General features: G+C 42.6%; 1 protein-coding gene across 1 annotated transcript in view; it reads right to left on the bottom strand.

The window, feature by feature from the left end:
• The window catches only part of TRPC3 (transient receptor potential cation channel subfamily C member 3), a 697,537-nt gene that overhangs the window by 591,020 nt on the left and 93,838 nt on the right, over positions 1 to 12,679 (bottom strand). The window contains exon 2 of the mRNA XM_078676843.1: positions 5,831 to 6,602. Within this exon, the coding sequence (XP_078532969.1) occupies positions 5,831 to 6,602 (772 nt within the window). The remainder of the gene's footprint in view (positions 1 to 5,830; positions 6,603 to 12,679) is intronic.

Below are 12,679 nucleotides of genomic sequence, written 5' to 3'. Positions count from 1 at the left end.
CTTTGTGTTGCACTGAGTTTTTGATTGACTCTCTCAGCCTAACTTGCATTGTTGTGTACATAGATTGTTTTCTCCACTTGATTTCTCCTTATCTTTGAGCATAGAGAATTTTTCTCTCTATAGAAAAGTCAGTGCAAATATGATTAATGATGTTGATGCACAAGTTTTTGTGTTAATGTATATATGAAATTCAGATATATGTATTGTTTGTTATGTGTAATGTTTTTATATACGTTTGAAAATACTGTATGATAAATGTAATTGGGTGTGTCTTTTTTGTATAACGAATCTTTTGAATTCTGAAAACAAAAAGCAGAAAGGTATAAAATAAATAATACCAGACAAATTCTGAAATAAAACTTTATTTTGTCACTCTAAAAGAAGGAGACCGAAAAACTTCCTGTATGGCCAGCACTTGCTTTTTCACAAAGATTACAGAGGGTCCAGCTGACCATACGTCCCAAGGACCTATCTCCCTGTCATTCAAACTTTAGAGCGGTCTTGCATCCGCGAGAGTGGGCATACGCCACGAAAATTGGGTGTGTTCATAACTCTTAGTGATTTAGTTCATTTGGAGAGACGTTCTGTCCCTCCTAGGTATGTCCGAGAAAGACACCCTGTCGTTTACTGAAAATCACATTCAGTCTCTAATAGCCTCAGCTCCATTTTCAAATATCGCACTTAGCACCTCTGCACAGCAACAAAATGAATCTGACAAACTGATTCGACTAAGCAAAAAACATATTAGAACAGAGCTGCACGGCCATTTTCTTCTGAGGCACCTGAAGGGTGGTACCATCCCTTGGGGGCTCCAGGTGAAAAATGTGCCTGTGATTTTCACAGAGGATACCGAATATAAAAGGGGTTTTAGTTGTATAAACACCAAATGTAGCAGGGATCTGATGGTCCATACCATCGAAACTGCACAACGCCTTTGCGCAAAGGAATTAGAAGAAATAGAGGAGGTCACCAAAAGTATCCAAGAGAGCCAGTTGGTTCCTGATGCCAAAGCACTTCTCGAAAAAATTGAGAAAGAAATTTTGTCCTTTACGGACACTACCATAAACAATAAAACCATCCAATACGAAAGGGATTCAAAATCCTTCACCTTAGAGAAAACCTATCCGTTTTTGAAAGACGATTTTTACTCCCAGGCTGATTCAAGAGGGGCATTGTATAATTACCAGGGGCGCTCCCGTAATAGGTTCAAAACCTTCTCTGAAACATCATCCTCATCCGACTCTTCGGGCTCTACAACAAGAGGCAATAACAACAAAAAGCAGGTCTCTTTTTTAGAGAAGGGACAACAATCGAAACCCAGGCAAAAAGTACCATGGGAGATGCGCACCCGAAAAAACTCCTACAAGTCCTAGAGGCTCCATCAACCATTGTCAATTTGTCGTCCAAAACTTTAACACCTGATGAAGAATCGGTGCTCAACTTGGGATTAAAGTTTGTTCCTAATCATAGAACTGACTTCACAAAGACAAAGATGGAAATGATCTCATTCTGTCGCAAAATACGCCTGAAGGCTTTTTTCAATAACCAGCCACCTGTAGTGGACAATGAAACAACAGGATTAAAAAATAAATCTTCCTTCATCCCCAGTCAAAATATCCCAAAACAGATCTACGCCTTTGAGCAAGTGGTTCTGTCCTCAATAAATAAGCTTGAGAAAAAACAGAGATATGTCAAGCCAAACTTAAGCAAGGGACAACAGGTAGCCCTAAAAAGCTTAAGCATGGACAATTCCATCATAGTAAAACCGGCCGATAAGGGCGGGGCCACCGTGTTGTGGCCGCGGGACAAATATCTCAAAGAAGGGGATTCCCATGTACAAAATCAAACATGGTATAGAAGATTATCAATGGATCCTACGAAGGAAATTCAGTCAAAAATATCTGACTTGATTCAAATAGGTTGTGACAATGGGTATGTGGGAAAGAAAGAACGAGAATTTCTTATTAAAAAGTTCCCCCGCATCCCATTGTTATATTTTCTTCCAAAAATACACAAAAACCCTGCAGAGCCCCCTGGACGACCGATCGTTTCAGGGTGTGACTCGTGTCTGGAACCACTATCAAAATATGTTGATCACTTTCTGAAGCCTTTCGTGAGTGATGTTAAGTCATATCTCCAGGACACCACTGACTTTTTGATTAAAGTTGAGGGAATGGATTTTGACCCCATGAGTGAGATCTTGGTCACAATGGATGTGACCTCATTATATACGCAAATTCCACAAAGTGAAGCATTGGAGGTCATTGAATTGTATCTAGATATGAGGGTAAGACCTCATCGGGTCCCAACTTCATTTATCTTGGAAATTGCGGAATTGACACTCAAAAAGAACTATTTTCGTTTCAATGACGAGTTTTTCGCCCAAATTAAGGGTACGGCCATGGGATGCCCCTATGCGCCGGAGATGGCCATACTGTTTATGGCAGAATATGAGAACAAGTTTGTGGAGAATAACAACCCTTTCAAAAAACATATAAAACAGTGGCTCAGATATATCGACGACGTGTGGCTCCTGTGGCAAGGGAGCCACACCGAATTGCTTGAATTTCACCAATGGCTAAACCATAAACATCCGGACATCAAGTTCTCGATTGAACACAGTAGTTCAAAAATGACATTTTTGGATGTCGAAATAAGTTGTATCGATGGTGTTTTAAAATCTTCTCTCTTCAGAAAGAAGACAGATAGAAACACCATCCTTCATCACCGGAGTGCCCACCCTAGGAATTTGCGAACTAATCTTCCCTATGGGCAGCTTCTTCGTATACGAAGAAACTGCTCTGAGATAACAGACTACGACCAACATGCGCAGAAATTTTGCGATGAGATGTCCAACAGGGGCTACCCTGCCAAATTGCTGAAACATGCACGCAAGAGAGCACGATTTACACCACGTGAGTGTCTCTTTGAACGTAAGGTGAAACAAGATTTAGACAAACTGGTCTGTGTAACCACGTTCGGTCCCCATGCCCACCAAGTACGGCAAACGATACTTAAAAATTGGCATTTATTGGAAGACTTAGAATGTCCATTTCCAAAACCCATCTTTGCCTTCAAAAAGAATAGGAGTATTGGTCAACATATGGTTCGGGCAGATGTAAGGATAGAAAAACCAAAACATGACCTGCTTTCAATATGGGGCATGAAACAGATAATAGGCTACCATAGGTGTGGTAACTGTGTCTCGTGTGAATCAACGATTGAGGGCAGCGAATTCATCCATCGGGGGACACGATGGAGAAATGAGAGTTTCAGTAATTGTAGGACCAGGAATGTGGTCTACGCAATCAAGTGTGGTTGCGACAAACTCTATATTGGGAAAACAAACCAACAGATCAATACTCGCATTACACAACATCGATCCCGGATTAAAACTAAAGTGGTATCGGCACCCATGGTTCAACACTTTATAGAACAGGGTCACTCAGAGACCGATTTCAAATGGACGGTCCTATATACCATAGGGCATACGAAAGCAGTCCTGGATGTGGATGATGTTTTACTTAGGAAAGAAGCCTATTTAATCTAAGTTTCCAAACTGGATTAAACTCTATGTCAGAATTCTCTAGGCTATAAAATCTCTGTTTTATATTTATAACTAGATCCCTTTGTGTGTTCTCTAAATCACGATTTTTTCCCTCAATCTTGTGAATTTCGTGACAAAATTAATATTCTTCATTTGTTAGTAACATCAGTTCACCAAACATTTGCGTATTTCAGCCAAATGAGCCCCACGTGCGCTTTCTAAATTACAAGTGGACTACATGTCCCAGAAATCCATCAATCATGTGACAATAAAATAGTCACGCCCCTTCCAAACATGGCGCATTGATGGATTGCCAGTACGAGTGATGAAAGCAGACTGAACAGCGGGAACCAGGTATGTGCTCCCCGCCCTTGCAAAATTGCGAGCGCACTCCACGCAATGCGAAGAAGCTGTGTGCTAACCGAACGCGCTTCTCTGTTGTTGTTTTGGCAGATAGCTAACACTGTGCGTCCCCGGACGTCTCATTGGGAGGCACCGGTTGTCACGAAGTGAATAATCAAGACCGAGTGGCCGACAGACTACTGTTTAAAAACTCAAAGTCGAAGGTACCTTGTTATACATTTTTTGAGAACCACACTACTGATAAGGGATACTAACTAGTTGAGTGACCATCCTTCCCCTTCTTGGCAGGTTCCAGTGCACCCAGGGGGGCTCCCCTGTGCACGAAGGAAAAACCAATTTTGAAAAGAGACGCGAGTACTCGCAGGTAAGAGCGAGGCTCACGTGTGTTCGGCATAAGGCATCTGGCTCTCTATTGGTACATATAACTGATCCTGATTCCCTTCCATTCATCCCCCTTAGATATTACGACCGGGAATTTATAGCGCACACTGAACCCCATCCACCAGTGACGTTTATATAAGGTATGAACCCATGAGTTGGAGCTTTTTTACTTGATCAGGCTACGTGAGATCTAGTAAGAACTGACGTCATTTCTCTTTTTTATTTTTGCATGACCTTTACAGGATAGAGTCATTACGCCCTGACGAGAACACGCTAAGTAAAATAGCGAGTTCGAAACGCGTCGGCCATTTGGAGAGAAGCACTTGATAACTGCCTTAAACAACTATCTTTGTGTTGCACTGAGTTTTTGATTGACTCTCTCAGCCTAACTTGCATTGTTGTGTACATAGATTGTTTTCTCCACTTGATTTCTCCTTATCTTTGAGCATAGAGAATTTTTCTCTCTATAGAAAAGTCAGTGCAAATATGATTAATGATGTTGATGCACAAGTTTTTGTGTTAATGTATATATGAAATTCAGATATATGTATTGTTTGTTATGTGTAATGTTTTTATATACGTTTGAACATACTGTATGATAAATGTAATTGGGTGTGTCTCTTTTTTGTATAACGAATCTTTTGAATTTTGAAAACAAAAAGCAGAAAGGTATAAAATAAATAATACCAGACAAATTCTGAAATAAAACTTTATTTTGTCACTCTAAAAGAAGGAGACCGAAAAACTTCCTGTATGGCCAGCACTTGCTTTTTCACAAAGATTCCTGAAACATTCAGCATGCTATGTTCGCTTTCACTGAGTGCTTTTACAAAAAAAAGGATTTGTTTTTCAACTTGACAAACACATTTTTTTGTGTGAAAGCGCCCCATACTGCGCTTTCAACTTAATAGCAGCCACTGACCTTTCTTTCGATTCGGCTCTTCAAAGGAAGGGACGTGGCCTCTATTAACTTGAAAGCGCAGCATGGGGCGATTGTAAACAGCATGCGTTTGCAATCCAGTAGGCCTCGTATTTTAGAAACTTTGCCCTATTGGTGGTGTAAATGACAATGCCTTTTATTATTGCAGGTATTTTAAACACAAAAGGTATTGTCATTTACAATGCCAATAGCTCAAAATCTCGCTATTGCGAGACCTATCGCATTGCAAATGCTTGCATTAAATACAAGAGATTTCGCAAGCACTGACTGAGCAGGCGCCGTGCAGGTGAAACCGCAACAGGAATACTTTTGGTTTGAATGTAACCATTTCTTTTCCTGCGGAGTACTGCAGAAGACCACACCCCTGCCTGTATGCCTGCTTCTGAGAGTTGACACTGATTGTCCGCCCAGGTGCATCTCACCCCATCTGCATTCAGTCGTATTCAGGAAGGCCTAGCATGCATACGTACCGGGTTTGTAGAAAGAACTCACATTTTAATAATATTGTGATTCAGTCAAGAAATCAGAAGAGGAAAACGAACATAAAATATCAACATATGGGTCAAAACAAAGTAAAAGCTGAGAAAATGAAGTCTTACCTTGAACTCTTTTTCTATGTTTGCCAGTTTAGCAAGCTCGTTGCTGAGCTCCAGGGCGGTGTGCACCGGATCCTCACTAGACAGCGAGAGGTACGCAGGACTGGCTAATCCCTTATAGGCGTTTATCCTTGACCGAGAATGGCTAAACGAGTCATGTTTTTGCTTCTCTGTACAGTCATTGCATTTGCAGAAATAATCGTGAGGCTTCTCAATCTTGGCTCCCTTTAGCAGCAACATGTGAACAACCTCATACTTCTGGCAGTGGGCAGCCAGGATGATGGGAGTGATATCAGGCGAAAATCTAGTGCCATCTTCGTCGTAGGAATAAAAGTCATCATCCTGCAGCTCTTGCTCACAGGGGCTGAGAGTCAGTCGCTTGTTTGCTGCAAAAGCAGGGTGGTTCAAAATGGCTTCCACTATTCTTATATAGCCTTTGCTAATGGCGAGCAGCAGCGCATCACCGATTCGCGCCAAGTTCTCTTTCTTCAGCAGGAGCTCAGTCACTTCCAGATGCTCGTTGCCCACCGCGAGCTGTAAGGCATTCTGACCCATGTAGTCCACACAGTTTACGTTAAGTGTTTTTGACTCCTCGAGCATCTTCCGTACTACTGGGATATTGCCATACTCCGCAGCATCCAGAAATCGCTCTTCTTCAGATGTCAGACTGGTACCCCTGTTGTTGAACATGAACGCTGGACCCCTGACAGCCTGCCGCCTTCCTTTTTCCCTAATCATGGTTAGTCGTCCAATAGATGGGCTGGAGTCACCAGACCTAACGATAAGCACAAGAGATGGGTTAATATGGAATGCAAAGTCATATCCTTCCATCACATTTCTTTGCTAACATATTGCACCACAGATGTACAAAGAACATAAATTTGTGTTCACAGGTCCCTAATAGGATTTACCTTCTGGTCCCACAGGTCCCTGATAGGATTTACCTTCTGGTCCCATATAGTTGGTTTCCTTTTTCTGTCTGTGCAAATTATCTATCTTTTTCTGTCGATTGCATGGATAACAACAGTGATATAAATGTCCTACCGAGTGCGTGAACACCTGAGCTATCCATCAGTGGACCATTCATCTGCCTCTTAGCTCAGGAATAGGTAGTGGCTGTTCTCTAAGGTGAAGAGCACCTCCATGAATGTACATGTGGGAGCATAGGCTACATCAATGTCAAAATGCAAGTATGTTATGGAGAACAGGGAGCTCTATCAATGGAAACTGGCGGCAGAAGAGAAATGAAGTAAGGATGTCTTCTGGATCCTCTCCTCTACAATATGTAAGTGAACGACTGGTCAGCCTGTCTCGAAAACTCAAGAGAGGATCTGCCAAAATCACTCAGGTTAAAGTAACAATACTACTTAATGCAGACATCTCTCTTCTGTTTGCCCCCTGCTACCCCGCCACAAAACTCTACATGCACTTATGCCTAAGACCATGGAGTCCTGTGAAAGGAATGCAATTCAAATCAACAGTGCAAAACCAGGTTTTGGGGGCACAAGAGGAAGATCTCAAGGGATAAATCCTTCTTCTTATGAAAGGACCCCCTAGACAATGTAACCTCCTAAAAGTATCTATTACACACCTTTTCATTTAGGACAGCATGGAAAGCCCACATCACTCAGATGTAAAGCAGGCAGAAACAACCGTAGGGAGCCTGGCAAGATTTTCTCAGGCCTTCGAAGTAGACGTGTTTACTTACATACTCTTGACTGCAAAAGCAACAAATATTGCCAAAGCAACTAGTTCAGGTTTTATGTGATACTGCATGCAGCGTAAGCACATTAAGTCCGGTCAGTAAACCTAAAAGGCATACTGAATCGATGGCCCTTGCCTTTGATACAGTCATGTTTTGGTTTTTATTTAAAATAAAGGTCATATGACAAGGGGATCTTCATTATAATTCTTCCTTGGTTGTGGTTCTATAACATAGAAAGAAAGAGCGCAGCCCTGCAAATTGGCTTCCTTTTATCATAGAAAGAAAAAGACGACTATATTGAAGGCAATGGAGCCTTAATTTAGCCCACATTTTGTTTCTAGAATGCAGAAACTAAAGAAACAAGCATTTGCAATGCAATAAGTCTCGCATTTGCCAGAGTTTAAGCTATTGGCATTGTAAATGACAATGCCTTGCATTTATCTGTTTGATAATTAACACATAAATAAAAGGCATTGTCCTTTACAATGCCAAGAACTCCAACTCTTGTAAATGCAAGACCTATTTCATTTTAAAGAAGCAGTCGCAATTGTCCCGGGCTTCTTGGAAAGTGAAAGCGGGCATGGCGCCCTGAATGGTGCAGGAAAGCATGTCGGGCCTGCAGTAGGAGAAACTCATTAAAGAAAATAGTGCTTACAGACTAAAAAAGATATACTGTAACAACAGAAGTAAACAGGCTAGTCCTCATGGAAGGTTATAAATGAAGACAAGGCAGGACTACAAGCCTATTAACGAACCAGAAGCCAGTATTTACAAAGGACAATGACACAAGCCAATGAAAAATATGGGCAGAGAGTGGCCGGAGCTTCAAGTCCATACTCTAATAAAGCATTCCTTGAAGAGCAGCCCATGCGCTGCTCAGGCTCGACCTAAGAAAGGAAAAAATTGACCTAGTGACTGTACAGAGGAGCCATGGGCGGGCAAAAAGCACAGGGTGGAAGGGATGGGGACAAGGAGGGGGTTTAGCTGGGGGGCTTTTGGAAGGTCGAAAGTGAGCACACATGAAAAGCGTTAGGAAAGAAGGAAGGATGACAGTGCACATGGATGCAGTGGATGATGAGGAGCACATGGATGAAAAGAGAGGGTGGGAGGGACACAGAGAACACAGGTAAAGCTTCATCTCAGCTCAAAGGAAAGTATGTCATCCTTTTATAAACCTCGACACAGGAAAAGAAGGAGGGTTAGGAGTAGCACGAGAGGGTAGCAGCTGGATGAGGGTGACAAAGAGCACAGAAGGATGTGTTGGTGGTAACAGAGCTAGGCACATCAGAGAGAGCCAACAGGTGCAGAAAGAGAGGGTGACACATATAAAGTAGTCTCTCATGCAGAGTGGAGGTGAACGCATACATTCAGCCAACAGCACACATGCTAACATTTTAGAACAGGAAAATGGGAGATTTTGAAGAAAAAAACCAGGCAATACATTTCCCCCCATTGACTTCTATTGAAGCAGAGGCTATTTCTGGCAGGAGACATTGAAAATAACGTCATTTTGGCTTCAAAATAGGTGAGTCTCCCACCTGAATTGGGACTGTTGGCATGCATGCAATAGAATCAGGTGAGAGAGGAATACTCCACTGGGCTGGGCCAAGGTGTGATTGACAGAGTGTCAAGCCAGTGGCTGACAGAGGCTGGTCAAAGTAAGCCAGTGGTTGAACAAGATGCTAAAGCTCTCTATATGAATGTATGGCAAAATGTATGTTTACAAGTGTGCTCTCAAGATTGAGACTTAATATTGGACTGAACAGTGCCCGGGCAGAGCAGAGCTCTGGGTGCCTATAGGTAATACCAGATTTAAATGCCAAAGTTAGAGGAAGCAATAGAAAATGGCTCCTGGTGCCTCCAGCATTCCGCACTGCACTTGTGCAAGTTGACAGTGGATATATACAGATGCAAAGTGCAGGCTATGAAAATACCTTAATGGAATGCAGCAAAGAGAAGCGCATCAGCCCCTCAAAACATGATTGATCTTTGCTGGAGAAAGTTGTTAAAGAATGAAATTCCTAGCCCACTGACATAATTCTTCAAAGCAGAAGCAGTTTTGCTTGTGATCCAGGTAGAAACAGTATGGTTGACTTCAAATGTCTATCTATTGTTAAAAAACATTCTCGCAATACCAAACTGGGAGGTGGGAAGAGAAAAGAAAAGGGAGGCACTGTCTGGGAAACAACAGAGAGAGATCTTGAAAAAACTCAGAACCCAGTGTCATATCTAATAAATATGGAAAACAGGAAATGAGAAGGTCCTTCATGATGGCAAGGGCCAGTTGCACAGAAACTCATGCAATAAACAAAACAAGGAGTCAGAGAGAATCTGAGAGATGCATATAACACGCCAGAGATGGAAACGGTACATTACATGCTTACAGCTACCACCTTATAGGACGAGGTGCGAAACAAAATCCTAAAACAGACCCCCAGTAAATCATGATTAAATGGAAGAGCAATATTTGGGGTGATACCTCTTGGCAGACCAAGAGCAGAAACTGACCTTTAAAGGGGCAGCAATCTCGAATACAATAAGGAAAAGATGGGTAAGGGAACTCAAAATTTCCCAAAGCACCACAAGGGGGAGCAGCATGCGAGTCTGCAATCAGGATCAGTGAAAGGGGAGGACGTGTAAACTTAAGACACAAAGAAGCTGCTCAGTGAGTGGACATCTTCCCAAATGCAAACGTTTTCATAGAAAGTCACCTCCCGAACAAGGAAGGACCTCATGCTTGCTGTATTTACATGTATGCCCAAAGTATTTTTTCAGATAGATGTATTCCAGTTGCGCAATTGGGTTTGATAAAACCACACTAAGAAACCATCGCTAGGTAGTGCAGTCCATAATTTATAAATAAGCCCAGTATGTATGCCAAAGAAGGAAACTTAATATAGGGTTGACTCCAAGTTGGGGAGAGCGATATCTTCACTCGATATAGCACCACCCAATTCTGAGTTCCATGGATGCGGGCTACACATACAGATTATCCCTGCAGAAAGTAGGAGGAATCTGTGCAAAGAAAAACAATCAGACTCGGAACTAAACATTTGTTGAGGTTCGGGACAGCTGTTATTGGAAAAGTCCAGTCCAACTCTCCCTTCATGTGTCTCCATTCCAAAATGGCTACCAAACACAAACTCCACTCTAAGATGCTCACCAAATTTCAATACCATTACAGTATGTTCCGCTCTGAGACCAGCCCCTTTCTATATGGTTGTTCCTGTTCAGAGCCTGGTGGTTGGTCCTGCCTGATGGTACCTGTACGTACAGGATAAAAAGAGCCTCCGATGATAGTATCACTGAGTCACAAGTCCTATGGCTTGTTCCTGCTGTTAGATTCTTCAATCTAGTCCCTGCTCCAGTTCCTGCTTGACCCTGCTTTTTCTGCTCCGGCCCCTGCTTGCTTCAGCCCTGCCTCCCCCCCCCCCACCCCCCTCCCCCACCCCCGCCCGCAGCCCTGTTCTTACTCTGGATTGTTTGTGCCTTTGGCTTTTTCCCCCGTGTGTTGTCAGGCACAACTTTGCAGAGGGCATCCCCTTTACAAATCGTGTTACATCAGGCACAGACAGTGTCATTTTTAGAATGGGTTGCCCTTTCCACATAGCCTCTTACAAAAAGATAAAGGTATGATCATTACATCTAGCCCTTTACAGCCTGGTAATTCGGGCCCAGCTTGTTATTCTCCATTGCAACCATACATACTCTGAATTGCACGATATGGGAACAGGTATGTTGGTGGAAACAATGTTCTCCCCTCAGTATTTGGCGTATCTCATAGCTTGCAAATTGGAATCGGGGCCTAAGTGGTGTGGGTACTGTGGGTACTCAGTTTGCTTTGCTTAAATCCTCAGTCACTCCAGGAAGATTCTAGGAACATGCTTTGAGAAAGGGAGGCCTTGATGATGGCGAGTATGACTGCAAGAGCATCTCCGGAGCGTTATTGAAGGACGAGAGTAAGCCATTATCTTCCAAGTAGGAGACTTTGAGGGACTGAGGGATGTAGGTGAGGTTGTGAGAAAGAGGGGTATGAAGGATGACCATTATGGATAAATACCAGACAGGTCAGTGTCAGAAGAGATGAAGCAGACTTATTATTTATTTTGACAACCTTATTGGGTTTTTTCACCTATTTTTTTTATTTTTACATATTTCTTCTAAACTCTGCAGAGCAGTGTAGCATTGGCCAGTCCAACATTTAATATGGAGGTCCTGTATTTAATGTCCGGAGTCAAACATGTTCTCTTTGGGTAGCATTCTGAAAGACGCCATTTTGTGGATGGCACCCCATCATTGATGCTTGATTTTAAACACATGCCTTATGCATGGGCTAGAGACTTCAAGTCAATGACGCCCAAGACTGAGAAGCTTAAAATTGAAATGCGTCATCACAAATGAGGGGGTGGTGACGTCACTGCGCCAGCTTGCACTGGCTTCACATTTGCCCGACCCCAGGTCACAAAGACCAACAGCAGAATAATTGCCGAAACCAAAACATAAGGTAACCACGCATTCTGCGACCCATAATCTCGCATCCCATGATACTTAGGGGAAATGGCGTCTGCAATCGCCCTAAGTGCTATTTTCAAGTTTCATCTCCGCGCTCAAAGGAAAGTATGTCATCCTTTTATAAACCTCGACAGCTGATTTAATACAATTTACCTGTCTGCGGAGCTCAGATAGTCAGATCCAAGCCTGGTCACCTCTCACCCCAAACGTCAGCCGGCTTTCATCGGAACACGTGTGCACTGTGTGTTTCCAGCCCTTGCGCAGTTGTGATGCTATCGCCCCAATAATTCACTTAGTAGAACAGACACATGTTAACCTTATCAGGAACGGGTTACAAGCAGAGACATGGAAGCTGCAACCCCTGAATGACCTTTGCTGTATTGATTGGCACTTGCAACCGTCTGCTCCACGCGAAATCTTTTGCTATAAACTATATCTGAGTATGCTTAACAGAATGCTATGCTAATACAGGTATATAAGAATAATTATAGGTGCTAAACTTTAATTGCAACAAATGACACAGTTTACTGCAATCAGTGAAGTGATTAAAATATGGATCATTGATGAAATGTTTCTTTTTTCGGGAGAGGCTTCTCTGATGTCACTGTTTTCATGTTTATTCTGGCACAGAGGGA

Source organism: Lissotriton helveticus, chromosome 2_1 (assembly GCF_964261635.1).
Source record: "Lissotriton helveticus chromosome 2_1, aLisHel1.1, whole genome shotgun sequence".
Taxonomy (NCBI): domain Eukaryota; kingdom Metazoa; phylum Chordata; class Amphibia; order Caudata; family Salamandridae; genus Lissotriton; species Lissotriton helveticus.
This window is presented reverse-complemented; position numbering and strand designations above follow the sequence as displayed.